Source organism: Callithrix jacchus, chromosome 16, assembly GCF_049354715.1.
Source record: "Callithrix jacchus isolate 240 chromosome 16, calJac240_pri, whole genome shotgun sequence".
Lineage (NCBI taxonomy): Eukaryota > Metazoa > Chordata > Mammalia > Primates > Cebidae > Callithrix > Callithrix jacchus.
In genome coordinates, this window is record NC_133517.1 from 92,525,943 (window position 1) to 92,549,595 (window position 23,653).

Consider the following 23,653-nt stretch of genomic DNA (forward strand, 5'->3'; position numbering starts at 1 on the left):
GACAGCCACTTAGGTGTTGGAGCAATTGAAGCAACTATGCAAATGGTATTTTTGTGATGGTTATTTCAAGATTTTAAAACCCAAGTTACTTTTACCCCAAACTGCCAAATTGCCTCAGTTCCCTAGTTTAGTCTACTACGTAAATACTCATCTTACAGGAAAGGGAAAATCTTCTTTTTTTGATAAGCATTGGGCAAAGAAATGATTTAATTCTTTTGCCAATACTCGTAAAGAAAGGATGAAAAACAAAGAAGGTGTATTTTACTCAATGACTTTAGGCCCATGGTAGCTTCTGTCTTCTCAGTTTTAGGAACACAGATAATCAGAGACAGTCTTGTAATTCAACCTTGCTGTTTTTCTTTTTTAAATTAAAACTGGCTGTATTTTTGTAAGATTCATTATAAAAATGATGGGTCTCACTCTGTTGCCCAGGCTAGAGTGCAGTGGTGCAATCACAGCTCATTGCAGCCTCTACTTCCCGAGTGATCCTTTCATCTCAGCCTCCCAAGTAGCTGGGACCACAGGCATGCACCAGCTATTTTTTTAATTTCTTGTAGAGACAGGGTCTCGCCATGTTGCCCATGCTAGTCTTGAACTCCTGAGCTCAAGGAATCCTCTCACCTCGGCCTTCCAAAATGTTGGGATTATAAGCATGACCCACTGCATGGTTTTGGCATGTGTATAATTGATACCAAAATAAATGTTGTCAAAATTTCTTCGTATTCCATTAAGGTTTAGTATGATTTTGTGCAAGCTGTGTGCACTTTTAAAATGTAATCCGTCAATATCTTGTCTTAAGAGTGAGCTTATTTCACATAGAAGTTAATAATGTCTTAGTAACGAACCATTTCTGATTGCTACCCTTACATGTAAAAGAATTTCACCCCTTTTATTAAGTGCTGCAATTTTAAAGTTATAGGTTTTCCCCACCAGATGGTGCTGTTGCCAACTCTATGAGATTAGTTGGTCTATAATTATTTGCTTGGTATGTTCCTTGTCGATAATGTCAGAATATTATTTAAGGAACAGTGGAATCAGCAGAAATTTTCACTTCTAACCCACCCTCAAGCTCCAATTTTGACAGTTCTGTCAGGAAGCAGTATTTTGATCTTGGGTATTTGTTTTGCATTGGGATACAATTCCATTAGGAGCAAAGTAAAAGCCTAGGGAAGGTTTTAGAATACAGATCATAGGCAGAAAACTAGTAAATACGGACATTTAAATTTTATTGTAAATTGTTTTAAAATTCAATATTATTTCTTGAATCTGTAAAACACTTACCTGGTCCAGGAGTCAAAATTGTACATAAAAATGTTCAATGAAATTTTACTTGCCTTCTTTAGTTTCTTTTTCCCATATAAGTAATGATTTTTATTAATTTATTTCTAACCTATCTTTACCACATTTCTCTTTACCAAATAAGAATATATTCCCTCTTTCCCACATAAAAGGTAGCATAATATGCCTTGTCTACACATTGCTTTTTTTTCCCACTTGAAAATATGTTCCAAATGTCAGCCCACACTAGATACAGAGATTTTCCTCATTCTTTTTTGCAATTGCAAAATATGCTACTGTTTTTATTCAACGAGTCCCCCATTGATGGACATCTGGGTTGTTTCCGATCTTTTGCTGTTTCAAGTGAAACCACATTGATGGCCTTATGCATAAGCCATTTCAATTTGTGGAAGACACGTTAGTTCTGGAGGGCAGAAGCCTGAAATGGATCTCACCAGGCTACAGCCAAGGTGTCTGGAGGGCTGCATCCCTTTCTGAGGTCCTAGGAAGCCCTTGCCTTTTGTGCCTTTGCAAGGCCCCTTGCATTACTTGGCTCATTGCCCCTTCCTCCATCTTCAGCCCCAGCAACAATGGGTTGAGATCTCACATCACATTATTTTGATGTTTTTGCCTCGCTCTTTCACTTTAAGGGCCCCTTATATTAAGCCTACCTGATTAATTCAGAATAATCTCCCCATTTCAAGGACTTTAATTTAGTCGTTATCTATCAATCCCTTTGCCACATAAAGTAACATATTCACAGGTTATGGGGATTAAGATGTGGACCTCTGTTGAGCTCCATCCTTCTGCCCACCACAAAATGGGTATCTTGAGGGTAGATTCCTAGCAGTGGGATTGCTGGTTCAAAGAGTAAATGCATATGTAATTTTGAGGATATTGCTCATACTTTCCCCAAGGAATGGTAAACATGAAATATTTAAAATACCACCCAAACATTGTAGTTGAGTCAGTCTTACTGTGACAGTATATAATACTTGTGAAAATACCCTCATGCACAATTGTCAAAGAGGCAACGCTGCTCCAGAATAAAATGGCCTGAAAGATTCTATCCCATGACCAAGGCCTGTGATCAAGCAGGGGCCCAAAGAGGAAGTGTCGGACATAAACTGTGCCCCGCTGTTCACATGGTGACTGCATCAGCAAACCGAAGGACAGATCCCTGGGGAGTGCAGTGGGACAAGAGCTGTTGGACCACACTGACCTTTTACATCTACCCTGTCTGCACTCATTTATTATCCAACATCATTTCTAAATGTAAAAGAGCAAGGTAGAACTAAATAAGAAATCATTTGGTTTTTCACATTTACAATATGAAAATCTCCCATCTGTAAATACCATTGCCATTCTTTTTTTTCTTTTCTTTCTTTCTTTCTTTTTTTTTTTTGAGACAGAGTCTTTCTCTGTCACACAGGCTGGAGTGCAGTGGCATGATCTCGGCTCACGGCAACCTCCACATCCTGGGTTCAAGCAATTCTCCTGCCTCAGCCTCCTGAGTAGCTGGGATTACAGGCGCCCACCACTATGCCTGGCTAATTTTTTTGTATTGTTAGTAGAGACTGTTTTTCACCGTGTTGGCCAGGCTGGTCGAGGTGGCTCATGCCTGCAATCTCAGCACTTTGGGAGGCAGAGGCAGGTGGATCACCTGAGGTCAGGAGCCCATTCTATCTTCAAGGGCCTTGACTCTCACAGTGTGGTCCTTAGAATGCAGCCTCCACATTGCCTGGGAGCTCCTTAGACATGCAGAGCCTTGGGGGCCCATCCATATTCCCTGAATCAGAAAGTGTGCTTATAACTAGAACCCCAGGTGATTCATATGTGTATGAAAGCCTGAGAATCATGGCTCCAGGAGGCACAGAGGAGATCCCATTATTGATTGCTTCTATTGTGGTAGCCTAGAAATACAATGCTATTAAATTTGAGTTTATTGTTCAATTGCCAGCTCTATACCCCGAAGAGCGGGATAGTAATGATAGCAACTAACAGTTTGTTGTTGACACATAGTCGTATTTTAATCTCTTTTATCTTATTTCAGGTTTTACTGTATTCTTATCTTATCAATGTATTTTAATATACATTGTCCTATAAAAAATTGTCGTAATAATGCTTCATGCTCAATTTTACCACTCTTTTGTGACTGAATGAAACTGAGGCTTGGGAAAGATTGGTAAATTAAGCCAAAGTTCACTTGATTAGTAAGTGCTAAACTTGGAATTCAAATCCAATTCTATGTGGCCCTAAAGCTCAAACTTTTTCTGTCACTCTCCACTCTGTTAAAGGACAAATTGATCTAAAGTTGGGAAAACCTGGATATCAAGTTTGTATTTAATAGGTTTGGGGTTTGTTTATTTATTTAGTTGTTTGTTTGTTTATTTATTTTTAGAGACAGAATCCCTCTGTCACCCAGGCTGGAGTGCAGTAGCACAATCTTAGCTAACTGCCACCTCAAGCTCCCAGGCCCAGGTGGTTCTCCCAACCTCAGCATTCCCAGTAGCCGAACGAAACTACTCATGTTTGCCACCACACCCAGCCAATGTTTAAATTTTTTTGTAGAAATGAGGTCTCCCTTTGTTGTTCAGGCTGGTCTTGAACTCCTGGCCTTAGGCTATCTTCCTGCCTCAGCTTCCCACAGCGCTGGGATTACAGGAGTGAATCACCACACCCCGCTGGCTTTGGTGCTTTAAAATTTTTAACTAGTTTTGGGCATTACATTAAAATTATTTATTTAAGACATTATCATCATTTTGCTATTTTTGTCATTATTAAAAGATTAACACATGCCGGGAGTGGAAATGATGAAGTATTAAGTGGAAAGTAAATATCTTCCATCTCCCTCAGCTCATTCTTGACCGCCTGTGATGCAAACATCTCTATCTTTAGTTTTTGGTGGCAGCCTCTAAAATCCCAAGCTATCAGTTTGTGGTGATTTATAATTTTTGACAGTACCACTTGACTCTCAACTATGAAAAATCAGTAATTTTGTAAACTTCTCACCTCTTGAGTTTTGTCTGTAATAAATATCACTTCAAATGATGTATTTAATTTTATGCATTTTAGCTATTTTTTTTTAGATATAGGATCTCACCAGAGTTGGAGTGCAGTGACAAGATCACAAGTCACAATAGCCTCAATTTCCTGGGCTCAAGCAACATTCCTACCTCAGCCTCCAGGATGGCTGGGACTATAGGCATGCACCACTTTTCATGGCTAATTTTTAAATTTCTTGTAGAGTCAGGGGTTTGCCATGTTGCCCAGGCTGGTCTCAGGCTAACCTCCCACCATGGCCTCCTACAGAGCTGGGATTATACAGGTGTGAGCCACTGCACCCGGCCAGACATCCCTTCTCTACAGGCTAAAAGAAACTTAGAGACCCTAAGTGCTCTCTCTCTGCCTCCTCCAGATGTCAACCAGCTGTATTATTATCTTTACCTAGATGGGGTTTACAGATTACAGTTGGCTCTGTAACTATAATTAGGTCTTCCATGCTTCGTCTATAGGTGAAGTCTAAAATTTGGAACTGTCACAGTGTAAAATTATGGAAATATTCTTCTCTGTAGAAATAATTAGTGAGAAGAGAACTTCAGACAAATTTATAGCACTAACTTGGAGTGCAAGTTAGTGTTATTCAAATTAACTCTCAGAGAAGCAGTTTCCAAGTGTCAAGGTCAAGTGAGCTTTCTTCAGTCCAATAGGACTCAAAAGCATGCCTTATTTTAGTTTGCTACATATTTACACCATTATTGTCTTGTAAAGTTTCTCATTTCTCCCGAATTTTTCCCAATTAGCTTTTTAAAAAATAGATTGAGAAAAGAAAGATAGGCCTTCTTTACCATATCATGAAGAATTCTAGCTTCTTCATCATACTTTCCATTGAATAGAGTCAGCTCTACTTGCAGAGATTCTTTGTGCGAGGAGAATCTGCTGACTTTCCCTTTCATTTTTGATAGCTGCTTGTTAAGTCTGCAGTAGAGATGTCATTCTGAAATAATGAGGTTGGATATACTGATTCCTGGTTTCCATATCTCCCCTTTTCTTGAATTACTTTGAAGATTCTCAGGTAATTTTTAAGAAAAAGTGTGTAAAAGGTAAATTTTCCGGGTCCTTGTCTTCAGGCTTGTTGGTTGATTCAGATGGGAGTGGAATTCTTGGTTCAGAAATGCATTTCTTTCTGGATTATGAAGGCACAGTTTCCTTCTCCGCTGGCATCCAGTGTTACTGAGTAGCAGGCAAATGCCAATACGAGGTCTTGTCTTTTTATCACAAACTTTTCATCATCTGTAAGATTTTTATACTTTCTCTTCATTTTAGATGTTCAGAAATTTCACTGAGACTGTTACTGGAAAGGGGATCCAATTCAGATTCCTAGAGAGGAGGGTTCTTGGATCTTGCTCAAGGAAGAATTTAGTGAGAGTCCATAAAGTACAGTAAAAGCAAGTTTATTAGAGAAGTCAAGAAACAAAAACATGACTACTCCATAGACAGCGGCCCCAGGGGCTGTTCATTGGCTATTTTTATGGTTATTCTTGAATATATGCTACAGAAGGGGTGGGTTATTCATGAGTTTTTCAGGAAAGGGGCAGGGAATTCCTGGAACTGAGAGTTCCTCCTTTTCTTAGACCACAGTGGGTAACTTCCAGATGTTGCCATGGCATTTATAAACTGTCACGGCATTGGTAGGGTATCTTTTAGCTAATACATTATAATTAGTGTGTAATGAGCAGTGAGGATGACCAGAGGTCACTCTCGGTGTCATTTTGGTTTTGGTGGATTTTGGCTGGCTTCTTTACAGCATGCTGTTTCTGCAGTCCAGAAGGTTTCAGCCTCCTTTTACCCATCCCCTCTCCAAGATGGAGTCGCTCCTGTTGGAACACCTCTGACAAGGCTATATTTAGTAGTAAGCCTTTTAACAATGCACCTTCACGTTCAGCGGCCTTTATCAATCTGATGACTGAGCTTTGATTCTGAAAAAGTTTCTTCTGTATTTTCCTCCATATTCATTTCCTCTGTTCTTTTTTTCCTTGGACACCATCATAATCCTCCATGTCCTTTAACTATTTTCAGCTTTCTAAAATATCTGAATTTTTGCTCTACATCTTAGGAAATACTTTTGTTTACTTTTTCCTGCCCTTCTATTGAACTTGTGTTTTGGTAATCATGCCTTTATTTCCAAGAAAACATTCTTGTTCTCTAAGCACTCTTTTTCCCCGTGGTTTCTTATTCCTTTTAATGTTTTTCTTTGAATAGATGCATTATCTTCTTTTTTTCTTTGAATTGTACTTTATTTGTTTATTTATTCATTTTTATATAAAGACATAGTCTTAATATGTTGCCCAGGCTGGTCTTGAACTCCTGGGTTCCAGTGATCCTTCCACTTTGGCTTCCCAAAGTGTAGGGATTACAGGCATGAACCACTGGGTCCAGCCTATCTTCTTAATCTCTCTAAGAATACTAATGAAGATTTTTAAAAAATTCTCTTCTGTTTCCTTGGTTACTCTGTTCCTCTCACTACTCTGTTTCTTTCTGGTTCAATTTTTCAGGGTTTTTCTTTAGATGGAGTCTTGCTCTGTTGCCCAGGATGGCACGATCTTGGCTCACTGCAACCTCCACCTCTCAGGTTCAAGCGATTCTCCTGTCTCAGCCTCCCAAGTAGCTGAGATTACAGGTGCCCACCACCATGCCCAACTAATTTTTGTATTTTTAGTAGAGATGGGTTTTGCCATGTTGGCCAGGCTGGTCTTGAACTCCTGACCTCAGGTGATCCACCGACCTCTGCCTCCCAAAATGCTAGAATTACAGACATGAGCCACTGCACCCGGCCAATTTTTCAGTTTTTAAAACTCTTGGCCCTTGTGTGTGTGTGTATATGTGTGCACTGTTTGTGTTTTCTTCAAACATCTGGTGATCCTTGGCTGTCCGTATGTTGACAGGACAGTTCAGTTGGTCAGTGTGGGAATGGGCATGGATTTCCTTTGCCACCAAGCATGTCTGTTTCCTGAACTTGCTGTGTGAATTATAGTGGGGCATAGTCACAGAAGAGCTTCAGTTTAAGGTGCGGGGGTCTCAATCTAGCATCAACACCACCTAAGAGGCTTCATTTTCTAGCAAACTTGAGGGTGAATGATGAGAGAGACCCAGACCTCCTTCTCCTCTCCCCTTCACTGCCCTTTCTGCCCCACAAGGAATGCATTTCATGAGTCCCTCGACTCTTCCAGTCAGGTTGTCATTCCCTTAACTTTCCTTATGAGTTATTGCCATCCCATCTGCTTTCCATATACCTAAAATCTACCAAAACCTTGGTCAACCATGATTCTTCTTTCATCCCCAGTGAAACTCTGGATTCTTTCCTTTTTGTCTCTCTTCACCAGGATTTTTATGTAAACTGGGAAAGAAGAGGTGGGGAGTGTATGTTCAGTGCATCCGAAGCCTGAGGTTTCTTTTTGCTCATGGCTTGACATTTTCTTTAAGCATTCTGCAATAAAAAGTGAAAAGCAGGTTAGAAAGAGAAGAAAACTTTCAATGGTCCAAGCCATTGAAAGTTGTGCCACTTTGACAGTTTGCAAAGAATGTCTATATCATGCTTAAGTCTTTTTTAGTCCAAGCTGAGTAACTATTAGGTTGGTGCAAAAGTAATTGCGTTTTTTGCCGTTACTTTCAATGCTTTTCAATACCTTTCTGTGATTTGTTTAGAATGATGGCAGTTCTCACAGCAATTCAACTTGGTGCTCTGCTTGCTATGTAGCGGCTGTATTTATTTCCCATTTTGTCTGAAATGGTCAATGCTCTGCTTTGCTGTTGTTCTGGTTTGCAGTTAAACTTGTTTTAGCTTGTGTTAATAAAGTTTACCTCTACTTCATATCCACATTCCTGCCTTTATAGTAAAAATATGATTTTCATTTGAACTTAACGAATATTTGCTTTATACTTTTCATAAACAACAAAGTTCTTGGATGCCAAGCACATGCTAGGTACTGTGCTCTAGGCTTCATCTGCATGGTAAAACTTTGGTTTCCATAGCCCCTTATTATAATCCAGACATTTCTTTCTATTGATAATAACTTTTTCAACCAATTGCCAATCAGAAAAATTTTAAATCTGCCTATACCCTGGAAGCCCCCACTTCAAGCTGTCCTGCCTTTCCAGACCAGAATGATGTATAGCTTACATGTATTTGACTGATGTCTCATGTCTTTCTAAATGTATAAAACAAGACTGTGCTCCAGCCACCTAGGACATGTGTTCTCAGGATCTCCTGAGGGCTGTGTCATAGGCCATTGGTTACTCATATTTGCCTTAGAATAAATCTCTTTAAATATTTTATAGAGTTTGACTCTTTTTCTCAACAGAGGCTTTAGAATTCCTATTTTCCATTTTATGTAAACTCTGTCCCCTTTATATTTCTCTTGTGTTTTAAAAGATGGGGAGAAAAATCCACAGAGTGGCTCCTCTCTCCCCAAGTGGTCACACTAAGTCCTGATTGGCAGTGTTGAACAAGAATACACCAAATTTCATTTACTTACATGCAGTGAACTGATGCTTAGGCACCGGTGCTGTGGGCAGAATCAATGTGCCACTTAGTCAAGGTGGTTTTGAGTCTCAAGTTTCCTTTCTTCTCTTTTTATTTTATTTTGGAGAAAGAATCTTACTCTGTTGACCAGGCTGGCATTCAGTGGTGCAATCCTGGCTCACTGTAACCTCATTTGAGTTCAAGTGATTCTTGTGCTTCAGTCTCCCGAGTAGCTGGGACTATGGGTGTGCACCACCACACCTGGAAATTTTTTGTATTTTTAGTAGAGATGGGCTTTCACCATATTGACCAGGCTGCCTTTCTTCTTTCTTGCATATGAACATCAGAACATCCCATTGTCCTTTAAATTTAGAACAAGATGATTTACATTATATCCAATTACATAGAAGTTAAAAGCTGGCCATTAAATTTTTTTTTTAAATAGAATTGGGTGGCTATTAGGAAACTAATGTTTGTGGAGCGTATGATTTTTCTACGGCTGCTGTAACAAAGTGCCACAGCCTGGGCTGCTTAAGCAACAGGAGCTTATTTTCTCACGGTTCTGGAGTTTTGAAGTCCAAAACCAATGTGACAACAGGGTTGGCTCTTTCTGAGGGCTGTGGAGGAAGCATGTGATCCAGGCTTTTCTCCTTGGCTTGTAGATGGCCATCTTCTTCTTGTGTCTTCACATTATCTTCCCCTGTATGTGTCCAAATTTCCTCTTCCTATAAGAACCACTGTCTTACTGAATTAGGGCCCACCTTAATGACCTCACTATAAATTCAATACCTCTATAAAGATCCTTTTCCCAAATACAGTTACATTCTGAGGTATCAGGGATTAGAACTTCAACATGTGGATTAGGGCAGAGGACACAATTTAGCCCATAACATGAAATGACTCAGGGTCCCAGTAAGATTCTGGGTACTTTCATAAGCATTCATTTGTTTGACCTTCACAAAATTGCTACACTAGAGGGACATTGTGATCCCATTTCACAGATGAGAAAAACAGACTAAGAGCAATGACTTACCTTGTACAATGTCACCAGCTAAAAAGTAACAAAATCTGGATTTGAACCTAAATCTGTATGACCCGTTCCACCAAGCTGCTTCTGTGTATTTTCCTTCTCGATTCTTTTTTTTTTTCCTTTGTAAATGTAATGTTTTGAATAAAAATAAAGTCCAGGAAAGTTTGGCTCTATCCTTTTGTTTAGGAAGATTTCTTTCTATAAACATGTTTGGTTTTCTATTTGGTGGCCAGTGCTTTTGCTCCTGGATGCCTATGCTTTTTCTCTGCTTCTTTCAACCTTCTTTAGCAGATCTCAGGACTCAATAAAGCGTTGCTCGCAGATCCAGACAATGTGTTAACATCTGCTCTATCACCGTCATCTAATAAATGAGTTGCCTCATCAGTGGGGAGTTTGGATTGGTTTGACCTGCTTCATTACTGGGAAATCTTGAGAATCTCTCAAAGGATCAAATTCCTTTAAGTGGGAGATTGCATCATAAAGGACAGTCTTTTCTTTCTTTGGTTTTGAGCAAAAAAAAAAAGGAGAAATAAGGAGAGAACGTCTATGGGTAGACAAGCTATAACCTAATGTGAAGCTTGCTAAGACAGTGGTAGGAGATTAATGATGAAGATGTTCTTATCTCCTAAGCGTTATTGAAACCTTCCATTTGTGAATGTAATCAGGACAGGACCAGGCTCCGGACAGACAGAACCAATCAGCTAAGTGTAGTAAATGAAACCAGTAAGTGAAATTGGAAAATTGCTCAGCCACATCCACAAATAGCCTGTGGTTGACTTAAACATTTAGAAATCCGTGCTCTTTCCCAAGAAATAAAAAATGGCACTTTTCCTAGTAACATAGTGCATGTGATATGATAATACTATGAGTCTAATTCTGGCTGTACCACTTAGTGCCAGTGTGTCTTGGGCACATTAGTTACTCTCATTGAGCATCAATCTCTTCATCTGTCAAATCAGCATGAAGGTGACTATGAAGGTCAAATGAGACTGTATTTGGGAGCTCTGCAAACTGTAGGATGGTATGCATGTGTTAGCTATTTTTATTGTTATTTTATTTTTAGCCCAAATCCAACGGAACCCGTAATTATGCTGAATTATACAGTTTGATTATCCAATTTATGGATTATCCAGGACTTCTGTTTCCCTTCCCTTTTTTAGTTCTTGCGTGCTTTTTTAGTCCTTTGAAAATGCCTTAGAAATTGTGAAATAGGAAATAAAATATGCAGTTAAGAAATTTTATCTTTTAAATTTTGCTTTGGATATTAACAGATACTAAATGGGGAGAAAGTTGAAAATAGCCCAGTTAATGAAGAGTTTGCTGTATATACCACTAAAGTGGCCTGTCACATTTTAAAGGAGCTAAGCCCTTCCAAGGAAATTACCTGTCATCTGGTTTCAAAACAGTCCTGGCAAACTCCTGGTAGATGCTGACACTTTCAATTTTTCCTGAGTGCTGTTAAAATTGTAGAACTTTTGGAACCATACTCCCATATCACCTTGATGGGCCAAGTGATTGAATAGAACATGTGATAAGGATCTTTCCTCGATGATAAAGTACCATGGAAAATCCCGAGTCAGCAACTTGTAAAGTGATTGCAGATCAAGTCTCTGAGTTTTCATTGTCCAAGCATCCGAAAGACATTCCCTTGGAATAGGAAGGTCTCTTCATACTTGCAAATAAAATATCACATCCATCTTTCCAGTTCTCCTGTAGATAGTACATTACCTCTTCATTCACTAAAAACGATTGCTGCTTATTCTATATTCAGAAAGAGCTGATAATGATGTTTCTCCTTTTTCTGGGAATAGGGCAGTAAGAATTCAGATGGAGACAGGACTATCTAGTAGAGTACGTCACAGGCAAAGGAAGTTAGCAGTGGCTAAGTCCCTAGGGGAGAACTTTTACTGATACTTGATTACTTAAGAAGTGAAGTTCTTAGGCTTCAGTGAGCCTTGCTTTCGTGGTGTTTCAAATTCCTAAGCTAGCCAGTGGAAGATGGCTAGTTTGGAGAAGGATCTGTGAAATAATAGGGTGCCACGTTCCAGTTTGATATGACTCAGGCAACTGGTGGCCATCCACTGTTAGTGCTCTCTGAGGAAATCTGTTAATTTCAGTTATATATCAGGATTTTAACTAAGACTCAGCATCTGATGAACCAGAATGAACTAATTTGGTATGCCAGCATCTCTTTACTGTGCCCTCTCCTTAATGATTGCCTGAATATGATCAGGTTGATGCCAGCAAACCTATTATTCTGACAAATGCTAATCAGAGATAGGATTCTGATTTTAAATTCAAATTCACTGTGCACTATTAACTTTTTTAACATTGTATGCTTTTTTTCTTGATGGCCTTATTTGCATGATTTTTAAAATATGCATTTCTGGCTAAGACTTTATTATCTGAGTGTTCTTTCATTTAATACAAGTTTATTGAGAAGTTCTTTTTTTCAAGGGTGTGAAAAGGTTATCAACTGATTTGCAGCAGAGATCTACTGTGGTTGAATTCCATATGACCCAACAAGTAATTATCTGTCATCAGGGTAATGAAGCATAAAAGTTAGGACCGCTGGAGTCAATATGCCTGGGTTCAAATCCTACCTCCTCCACACCACGTGGAGTGCATGTGATGTAAATGCAGAGAAGTTATCGCTCCATAGCTTTATTCTCATCTTTTAATGGAGATAACAATAGCATTTATCTGGTAGGATTTTGGAGATTTCAGTAGAATGGCTATTTTACTGGCCAGCTTTTGCTAAGTTATATGGCAATAAAAATGAATCTAAATTATGAATAGCTTACACTTACAGAGGTTTCTTTCTCGTTCATATTTATGTTCATTGTGGGTTTTTCAATCCTGTTCACAAAAGTAAATTATAGTTTGGGATTCTGCTAAACTGTAGAGATTACCCTCTGCTAGGGCAGAGAAGTCTATTTTTTCTGTGTTTGTTAGATGGTCCTCTTAAGAGTGAATTAAAGTGATAAATGCTTCTTTTAATCTTTCCAGGGAAGGTGGTCTATGGAGAACCCATTGCGGCCAGTCTCAGCACAGATGGCACTCACTACTGGAGTAAAGAATGGCACCATGCAGCCCACCATGTCATGAGTCCACCCTTGCGACCAGACCCTTCAACACCCGACTTCCTCATGAATCTGTTGGCTAAGTAATCATTTTGCAGATGACTGGGAAGCATATTGCCAAAAGGTTTGGGTGGAGAGGAGCTCGTCCTCCCATCTGGACCCTCCATTGACCTCCCAGTATTCTCTTCTACTTGGCCTGATAGGCCCTGGATACCCCTCATCTGCAGAGCAAAAAACATTGGCCTAATTATGCTATAACATGTTGTCAAAGCCTTTTCTGGACTCAGAGGAATCAGATCATTTTCACTGAAACTCTACTCTTTTCTGACTTTTTTCATCTCTTGTTGCCCAAAGCCAGGGCTCTTCATTATGCCTTATTTTTTCTCAGAATATTGTTGAATTTTGTAAGCTGATATAATGTGGGGACTAAGTTGTTGTGTATGTAACACTGTTACTTTCTGGGAAGGTATGATCATTTTCCTTGAAAATTCTACCATTCCTGGGCCAGGTACAGTGGCTCATGCCTGTAATCTCAGCACTTTGGGAGGCCAAGGTGGCTGGATCATATGAGGCCAGGAGTTCAAGATCAGCATGGCAAACATGGCAAATCCCCATCGCTACTAAAAATACAAAAATTAGCTGGACGTGGTGGCTTATGCCTGTAATCCCAGTTACTCAGGAGGCTGAGGCATGAAAAATCACTTGAACCCGGGAGGCAGAGGTTGCAGTGAGCAGGATAGTATCACTGCACTCCAACCTGGGTGACAGAGCAAGACTGTCTCAAAAAAAAAAAAAAGAAAAAAGAAAAGAAAAGAAAGAAACAAAAAAGAAAATTCGACCATTAATGGATATCCCAACACTTGCCATTCACAGATAGTCAGTCTCATGCTAAGAATGTATTATGACAGACCGTACAAGGGTTCACTTACCCGTTTCTTTTGGCTTCCTTCCTCTTTCATGATTCAGCATCCCCAAGATTACTCTCAAGTCAAAGCAGGATTCCTGTCCCTGGTGATTTTAGCATCCTCAGCTAATCTCACCCTCTTCATCCCAGTGTGGCCATGTGGTTAGGGACTGACCTGGAGGACCTGCCCTCCATTCATGAGGATCACCATGGTGATGTCTTTGTGGAGTATTCTGCTGACGAGGAGTTTTCTCTTATATTATTGCTGGTGATTCTGAAGTTATCGTCATCAAGTATATGTAACTATTCATTTCTAGATGAACAATGGAGTCTCAGACAAGCGCATATCACAGTTACTAAGTGACGGAGCTGAGCTTAGAACTCATGCTTCCTAACCCTTCTTGTACCATGTTTCCTATCAGTGTGTTCTCTGAAGGTGCTTCCTAGAATAGAGACAGGGGAGGTATGAAATATATTCTTAAAGAAACTGCTCATTCTCCATTGCATTTTTCTGACTTCAGTTGAGAAGGGAGCCAGGAGATTAGGAAAGGTTCTGACAGTTTCCTCCTAATGTATTGTGTATACTCACCCCATCACTCTCATGTTTTTTTTATTTTACAGCGATGATCTAACCACAACTGGGACTGATCATTGTACTTTCAACACTTGCCAGAAAGCTCTTGGGAAGGATGATTTTACCAAGATCCCCAATGGGGTGAATGGTGTTGAAGACCGGATGTCAGTAATATGGGAGAAAGGCGTGGTGGGTTTCACAGGTCCCAAGTTTGTTTTGCCTAGTTCTTTAGCCAGGATCCTGCCCGTTTGAGGACCAGAGTGGCACAAATTTTCATACAGAAGTTTTTTGATTGTTTTTGCTAGGGAGGATATTAGGGATATAATACTATCACCTCCACCACCATTCCACCCCTCAGTATAGCATCAGCAAAGAAATAATCTCTGTCTGCATAGTTTATTTTAGTTTAGAGGATGCATCGCATCATTTTACAGAGGCATTAGGGGATGAATTAAGATTGTACAAAGAGGGTTATTGTTGAATTCTCTGAAACGGCATAGCCCATCTTCTTGATTTCTCGTGTTCTTGAATTCCAATGCCTCATGTGTCATTGGTACAAATATTTGAAATGATAGAAAATACATGAAGGGGCCGGGTGTGGTGGCTCATGCCTATAAGCCCAGCACTTTGGGAAGCCAAGGTGAGTGGATTACTTGAGGTCAGGAGTTCAAGACCAACCTAGCTAACATGGTAAAAGCCCATCTCTACTAAAAATATAAAAGTTAGTTTGGCATGGTGGCACATGGCTGCAATCCCAGCTACTCAGGAGGCTGAAGCAGGAGAATCACTTGAACCTGTGGGGCAGAGGTTGCGGTAAGCCAAGATCACACCACTGTACTCCAGCCTGGGACAACAGAGCAAGACTCTGTCTCAAAAATAAATGAATAAATAAATAAATACATAAATAAATAACACACAAAGGGAATTCTTTCTGTTTATACTTCCTTTTCATGAAATCTCTGTTGATATCACTTTTTTTTTTTTTTTTTGAGATGGAGTCTTGCTCTGTTGCCCAGAGTTGCTGGAGTGTAGTGGTGCGATCTTGGCTCACTGCAACCTCTGCCTCCTGGGTTCAAGAGATTTTCCTGCCTCAGCCTCTCAAGTAGCTGGGATTACAGGTGCCGACCACCATGCTAGGCTAATTTTTGTATTTTTAGTAGAGAGGGAGTTTCATCATGTTGGCCAGGCTGGTCTCGAACTCCTGACCTCAGGTAATCTGCCCACCTCTGTCTCCCAAAGTGCTGAGAAACCACCGCGCCCGACCTGATGTCATTTCTTCAAGAACCCATGGATATCATATTTTTACAATTTCTATATGAAGTCACAAAAATAATAATTTAAAGTCTGGGAAAAAAGAATTTTAAAATGTGCATGACTAAAAGAAGAATCATATGACTAAATGTCTGTGTGTTAACTTGTCCAGCCAGTTGACACGTGGAGCTGTGAAGACCAGCAGAGGGGACTTGCCTGGTTAGACTTCTGGTCCCCATTGTCCTTCCCTTCTCACTCATCTCCTAGGATGCCTCCCTCAAATGATACATTAATTGTATCTCACACTTCAGAATCCTCTTTGATTACTTTTACCCTACACATGCCACATACTTCTAACTCTAATGAATTATTCACCAAGTCTTGTCATTCTTATTTCCAAAGCACCTCCTTATTTCTTTCTTCTTTGCTACTATTCTGTTTGGAGGCTCATATTTTGTTTGGACCTTTGCAGTAATCTCACAGCTCGTCCCTGTCTCCAGGGTCTCACTTGATATTGTAATATCTTCTCTACTCCAGGACAAGAACTCTTGTTCTGTACTGAGAACAGCTGACAATGCTTTTATTGTTTTGTATTGTTTCATTTAGAATATTATAGAGTGAGGATAGGTTTTGCATGAGAGTTCTATTCAAAAATAAAGTTCTGTTTGTGCTGTTGTTCTCTCAAAAACCCCTTACTTGTCTCCATTACTTATTGGATGATAGTTGAATCATTAGCTTACAACTAGATCTTCAAAACACCTCTATAGCCCCATCTTCTGCTGACTATTTTCCTTACCCCCTCTTCCTCCACACCAACTCCATCTATCCCAGATGACTTCTCTTCACTTAGATTTTCTTGATAACAGTTGAACCTTCCATTTGAACTTGTTATTACAATGAATATCTTTATGATAGCAGATTTTCATAATCTATATAGTGCCCAGGTGTATAAATGGCTTTATAGTGACTGAATAGTTCTTAATAATATATAGAAAACCATGTTATTTTATGAAACATTAATGTGGCTTATTTATGAGAATATTACTTTCAGGGCATGGTTCTTAGTCATTTTTAAAGCAAGGACTCCTTGATTATTAAATAAGCCTTAAGTATCCTCTTACCATGTAAATAGGGATAAGCCCCTAACATTTAAAAATTTTATTTTAGAGGAGCCCCATAGCTCTGATTTCTGTCTGTATTAAAATCTCTTGCAATAAACTATCCATAATTGTTGGTTCATGTAAAACTTCAATTACATAAAATTGAACCTCTTGAGTTGATTTTGTCTTTTCAAAAGGGTTGAATCTGGGTGTGGTGGCTTATGCCTGTAATCCTAACACTTTGGGGAGGCTAAGGCAGGTGGATTGCCTCGGCTTCCCAAACTGTTAGGATTACAGTTCCAGACCTGTTTGGGCAACATGGTGAAACCCCATCTCTACCAAAAATTAGCCAGGCATGGTGGGGCCTATCTATAGTCCCAGCTATTAGGTTGGTGCAAAAGTAATCACAGTTTTTGCCATTAAAAGTGATGGCAAAACTGCCATTACTTTTGCAACCTAAAGCTTGGGAGGCTGAGGTGGGAGGATCACCTGAGCCAAGGGAGGTCAAAGCTGCAGTGGGCCATGACCACATCACTGTGCTCCAGCCTGGGCAACAGAGTAAGACCCTGTCTCCAAATAAAAAATAAAAGTGTTGTCACTTGATTTAAAAGTGTGGTCACCTGTCTTCACTCTATAATATTCTTTAAAAACAAAACAAAACAATAAAAGCATTGTTAGCTGATTTAAAAGTGTTGTCAGCTGGGTATGGTGGCTCATGCCTGTAATCCCAGCACTTTGGGAGGCTGAGGTGGATGGTTCACCTGAGGTCATGAGTTTGAGACAAGACTGAGGAACATGGTGAAACCCCATCTCTACTGAATACAAAAAATTAGCCAGGCATGGTGGTGCATGCCTGTAATCCCAGCTACTTGGGAGGCTGAGGTAGGAGAATCACTTGAATCTGGGCAGCAGAGGTTGCAGTGAGCTGAGATTGCATTATTGCATTCCAGCCTGGGCAACAAGAGCAGAACTCCATCTAAAAAAAAAAAGTGTTGTCACCTATCCTCACTCCATAATATTCTATTTAATGCCTACATGATTATCTCATAAATCTTAGATCTGTAGTAAATAAGCCAGATCATAAATGTGGTAGTGTCAAACTTTAAATGAGAATCGAAAATACTATTACCAAAATTTAGCTGTCACCTAGAACAATTTGTGTGATTCTAGGATAAATGGGAAGAATTGGTGGGGATGCTAATTGGTGGGGTTTTTGAAAAGTCATCTTCAGGCTTCCATATGTTACCCCATCATCTCCATCATTAGCATTCTGGCTGTTTAATATTTATCAGCATCCTCAGATGCTTCACAATATAAGAAATCAGGTGCAGTTCTGTTTAAGAGATGCAAGTCTTGTCATTTGATTGATAGGATACTTTTTAATATTTGATAATTAGAATGATTCTTTGAATTGCTTTACAGCATAGTGGTAAAATGGATGAAAACAGATTCGTGGCAGTCACAAGCACAAATGCAGCCAAAATCTTTAATCTCTATCCAAGAAAAGGAAGAATAGCTGTAGGATCAGATGCTGACATTGTGATTTGGGACCCAAAAGCCACAAGGTAAGTCTAAGTTCTTGTATTCCCTGGCTTCATCGTGGAGAAAATGTACTAACTTGCAAAGAAATAATGCTTTGACATAATTCAGCCATTTCTCCTTAGATGACTTATTTGGCTGTGCTCAGGTATTTTGAGCCTGTACACAAGATAAAGGTTTTGATGTGCAAATATTCCTTTGTTTTTCTTGGCATAGAGGATGCAGAAGTTGTGTTGCATTCTCTGACAATGGATCTGTATACAAAACCAATATGAATTTACCACTTCAGTGCCTGGCAAACACCCGAGTTCACATGGAAGAAAGGTACAGAGCAACGAAGGAAATAAAAGGCTTAGTTTGAAAAGGGTTGAATTGAAAACTCAAAATAATTACAGCCTTTTTAAAGCTTTCAGATAGAAAAATTCCAGCACAAAGGATGTCACTTTCAGTTAGCCAAATTTTCCAGTTGGGTTCATCTTCAGCCTATCATTCCTAGTAGACTCCAGCATTTTTGTTTCCAATTTCCATAATCCTATGTTAATATTGTAGGTATGGCAAATTCCACCAACGCAGGAAAGCAGTCAATAGAGGCTGGAGCTCTGTTATTGTCTCCTTACAGGACACTAGCACAGGCAGCACCTGCAGCCTGATAGTGTTTTTCATCAACTTTGCAGTTATAGTGGAGATAATCCCATTATATGCTTTAATAGTCTGTGTGTATGTCTACTTGCATGGACTTCTGCCTCCTTGTACAGCCATTTATTCAAAGTCTATTAGGGTTTCTATGGTTGTAAGCAAACGTCTACAGTTTCTTGGGCTAATATTGTCACAAAGGCCCAGCTTCAATTGAAGTTTTTGTGAGTTACCCGTGGGGAAACGATGACCATTTGAAGCACTAAGCTACCATTGCTGTAAGCCTAAGAACGAGTCCCAGATATTCCCATAGAAAATAGTTGTTTTTTTTCTGCCTGACATTCTCTGGGTACCCATTGTTCCCACCCAGGGACCAGTTCACATGGTTGGCAGGCTGTAGTCCCAGCAAGCAGGAAGCCTTCAGTGAAACAGGTCAGCGTACCACCTCATCGCTGGGTACAATCCATGCAATGCCATAAAGGGTATTATAAACATCTTATTTTTGTAAATATCTTAAGATAACAACAAGACACGGCTCAAGATCTTTCTTATGTTAATAAGGACATATTGCCCATTTAAGGACTAAATATCTGGTTGTCAAATGATTTAGGTCCCTCTCCCTGCCTACAAAATGAAGGCAAATAAAACCAAATGTAGGCAGCTTCTCTACAAGGGTAGAAAAATTGTGCTTGGAAAGGCAAAGGAGAAAAAAATGCTTGGATTTGGATTGCTCTGTGGCTGAATTGAGCATGCTGTGTTTAGAGAACTCCTGATACTTAAAATATCACTCTACAGAGGACTGTTATACACCCAGCAGGGGCCTGCCCAGGGCCATCCTGGCTGTAATTCAAACAATTTAGGCTACTTCAACGGCTGGGACCATGCAGACCTTTTGAAATAACTTGTGGCTGAAGGAGATCATGAGCTTTTATCCAAAAACTTAGAAAAGGGATAAAAGAATTCGGTGAAAGAAATATTTGTGAAAAGTGATGTTTTTAAAGCATAACATCAGGGATCCTCATACTAATGTTAATCATCAATAATAATTTGTATGTCACAGCTCTCAGTGGGTTTTTTAAATGTTTGGTGTCTTAAATGTGATTTTACCAGGAGAGACAAATATTGATTACCTATGACAATGAGAAAACTGTGGCTGTACAACAGTGTAAGTGACAGGTTTGCTATGAGAACCCTGACCTAGTGACTTTAACTTCATAAACTTGGCTGTGTTTTCATGAGACTCAGTAGTATGTTATCTGCTGACAGCAAAGCAAAGCACTTTATAATATTCTTGATTTTTCATATTCCTTTTTGTCTTCCAATCAGGTGTGCCACTAACTAAAAGCATTTTTGGATTTGACTTGATTCTGTCATTCTTTATCAAAGGTGAGGGAAAAAATGAAAATACTTTATTGTGTCGTGAGACTCTCCAGTCTAATTCCTAATGATACGGAGAGTCTTAGGAGGCCATTCAATGTGCTGCTTCTTTTGAATCCTACCCTTGAGTATCTCCAGCAGGGCCCAGCCTTGTGAGCCCTTGTCTGTTGTTTTAATTTCTAAGGATGACACCAGCTCGGGGTAGAGCACTGTCTTCCCTAGACAACTGGACAAAGACAGATGACCTGAACCTAAGGTTGTGAATAATTCACTTACTTTATTTATCACATATTGCTGCTTGGAGGATATTTATAGGCTGTGATTATGTCTCTTTGAGTCATGTTTTTAGACTATATAAATTTAGCCCACTTTCTCACAAGTTTTGCTACTGATTTCTATAACATTGTCTTGTCCTTCCTTCCTTTCCTATTCAGTTGTTCCAGAATAGCACATAATGATCCAGATGTGTATTTTTTTTCTAAGGATCTATATATATTACCTGCTTAATTTTCCTCATTTCTAGTCTAAGAATAACTAACTTAAGGTCAATCTTTAAAGCTTCTATGTTTTTACATTTCTTTCTATGGCATTCTCTCATAAGTTCTTTCGCATTTCTTGTATGATTTCCATCCTTCACTTTATGAAGGACATTACTTATCAAATTAATGATCAAATATATTTATCACAATATTAATAACAGAAAATTAAATACTTATATTTTGTATCTGGGTCTTTTGGGGGAAAGACACATATTCTGCATTATCTTACTAGTATGAGCTCTTCTTTATCTATGTCTGCTGATTGTGTACACCTCCGTGCCAGACATAAGGAAAATCGGCATAGGCCCCCGAGCCTGATGTGTAGGTTCTGGTCCCAGATCCACCAAAGGCCAGTTAAAGTCTCTGAAAATCCACCCTCTCACATGTAAAATGAGATCACTAACAATTGTCATGCCTACCTCACAAAGTTTTGGTTAGAATCACATGAGATACATGTGAAAATGCTTTGTCAGCTAAGAATGCTTTACACAAAGAGAAGATATGTATTATTATGGTTATTTTCTATTTCTCTAGTTTGACCGGTTTCATCCTTTGCGGGACATTTTCATTTTTAGGTGATATGAGCCATTTTGCCTATGGTGACCAGAAGGCAGACAAACCACGGGGTTCTACTTCTCTGACTCTAGTTCTTTTAAAAAGCTGGTGACCTTTTTGTTGTTCTTTTCTTGTTTTGTTTTATTTTATATTTTTGAGAAGTGGAAAAATTCTCAGAATATATTGAATTGATTGCGCCTCCTTTGGATTCCTTTGACTTATTCTAGATCTTGCTTCTTTAATCCTTTAATTTAACGTTTTCCTCTAAGCCATCATCAGAATGTTTTTGCACTATCATTATTCATCTTTTTCAACTGCAGAATGTGGGAAAAAGGAGAGAAGGAGGCTGTGGAAGAGCAGGCTTCATAGAATAATGACTCCGTAAGAATTCAAGGAGAAAGAATGTTTATTGTGGTTTACGTTAAAAGAGAGAGCGATTGTTGCAGAAACTGTATGCTGAACCCTTATCTGGGTCGATCGCAGTACCAGCTTTCTCTGTTCTTGGCCTGGTTGTTACGAGAAACTTGCTCATCTGGGCTGGCTGTTCCCAACCATCATTTACGCTGATGACCTCAACTAGGACCTTTCTGAAGTGCAATAATATTTTTAGACTTTTCTAACTGTCCATGAATCCTCCATAGCTTTCCACTGTCCTCAGACACTGCCCTACCATTGCCACCGTCTGCCTCTTCTCACCTGGCGGCCTGAGCTCTGCTGAATCCCACAAACCCTCTTACAATCCTGTACCACAATCTGCCTTCCTTTTGTTCCTCATTAATATTCTTGAGGTCTAGTTCCATTTTTTAAATAAATGTTTCATTGTAGAATATTTTAGATTTATGGAAAAGTTGCCAAGATAGTACAAGACAGTTCTCATGTACCCCACAGCTGGTTGCCACTATTATTATCTGACATTAGTATGGTACATTGTCACAATTAATGAACCAATACTGATACATTATTATTAACTAGAATCCATACTTTATCGTATTTCCGTTCCAGGATCCCACATTACGTTTAATGGTCATGTGTCCTTAGGCTTCTCTGACTTGTGACAATTTCTCTGACTTTGTTTTTGATGACCTTGACAGTTTTGAGGACTATCGGTCAGATATTTTGTAGAGTGGCCCTCTGTTGTAATTTTTCTGATGTTTTTCTCATTATAAGCTTCGGATTGTGGGTTTGGGGGAGGAAAACCACAGAAGTAAAGAATCATTTTCATCACATCGCATCAAGGGACATACTGTGAGCATGACTTACCACTACTGGTGTTGACCTGGAGGAATTGGCTAAGGTAGTATTTGTCAGGTTTCTCCACCATACATCTATTTTCCCCACCCCTTTCCATGTTGTAGTTTTTGGAAGGAAGTCACTATGTGCAGCCCTTACTCAAGGAGTGAGGAGTTATGCTCTCGAGTTTTGTTTTAGTTGATCCTATATGACTTAGTCCCAGCTCAGTTCAGCATAGAGAAGAAGCACAGTAAATGTGGTTGAACAGGTGAATGAGAAGGATGCAGCCTTCCACACAGCGTGGAAGGTCGGTGAGACTAAGAAATGGCATAAAGGGAAATTAGAAAGACTTTATTCAGCACCAGCTATGGTGAGAGGAAAAGTAAGAATAGCATCTTCCCATTTCATGCCTTTTACTTACTGCATGTGATCAGTAAATGACTGTGTTGGAAGAATGAATGGATAAAGATGAATTTAAGTAGAAAGGATTTTCCAAGGAGACGAGGAAGAACTATCTCACTGGTCTTATTTTCTTTAGGTGCCCCTCTTCATTTTTGAGGTTGGGAGCAATGAGTTTGTTAGCAGAGCTCTTAGAGAGAAGAAATGAAGCCAAAGGAGTTGCCTTTGTGTGCTCCTTCATTCACAAATTCACTCTGCACGGGAGCACCTCGGCAAGCCGCACGCTGAGGGTCAAGCTTATACAACAGCCACGCCCTGCCTTTAAGAAGCTGTCTAGGAGAGGAGATGTAAAATCAAATATTCTCAGCCTCAGAAGGGCTAGGTTAAGAATATCACACGAGAGGCAGAAACAAGATGCCACAGAAGTTAAAAGAAGAAAGATCATTGTGGAGTTAGAGAGGTTCATCGACATGAAATTGGACAAGAGAGGCGAGTAAATAAAGTCTTTGGCTCTGTGAGTCAGGACTAAACACGGAGGTGAGATAAACCAAGGCATTGATTGGGGGTTCTGGGAAGAAGCAGTTAAGTCTGGGCATTGCACGACAGAGAGAACAGGTTCAGGCTGTAGAAGGAAACGAG

At 39.5% G+C, this 23,653-nt stretch overlaps 1 protein-coding gene across 2 annotated transcripts in view; it reads left to right on the forward strand.

The window, feature by feature from the left end:
• The window catches only part of DPYS (dihydropyrimidinase), an 82,982-nt gene that overhangs the window by 23,281 nt on the left and 36,048 nt on the right, over positions 1-23,653 (forward strand). For both annotated transcript variants that reach the window (XM_035276612.3, XM_035276611.3), the window contains exons 5-7: positions 12,840-12,996; positions 14,439-14,580; positions 18,165-18,307. In XM_035276612.3, the coding sequence (XP_035132503.1) occupies positions 12,840-12,996; positions 14,439-14,580; positions 18,165-18,307 (442 nt within the window). The remainder of the gene's footprint in view (positions 1-12,839; positions 12,997-14,438; positions 14,581-18,164; positions 18,308-23,653) is intronic.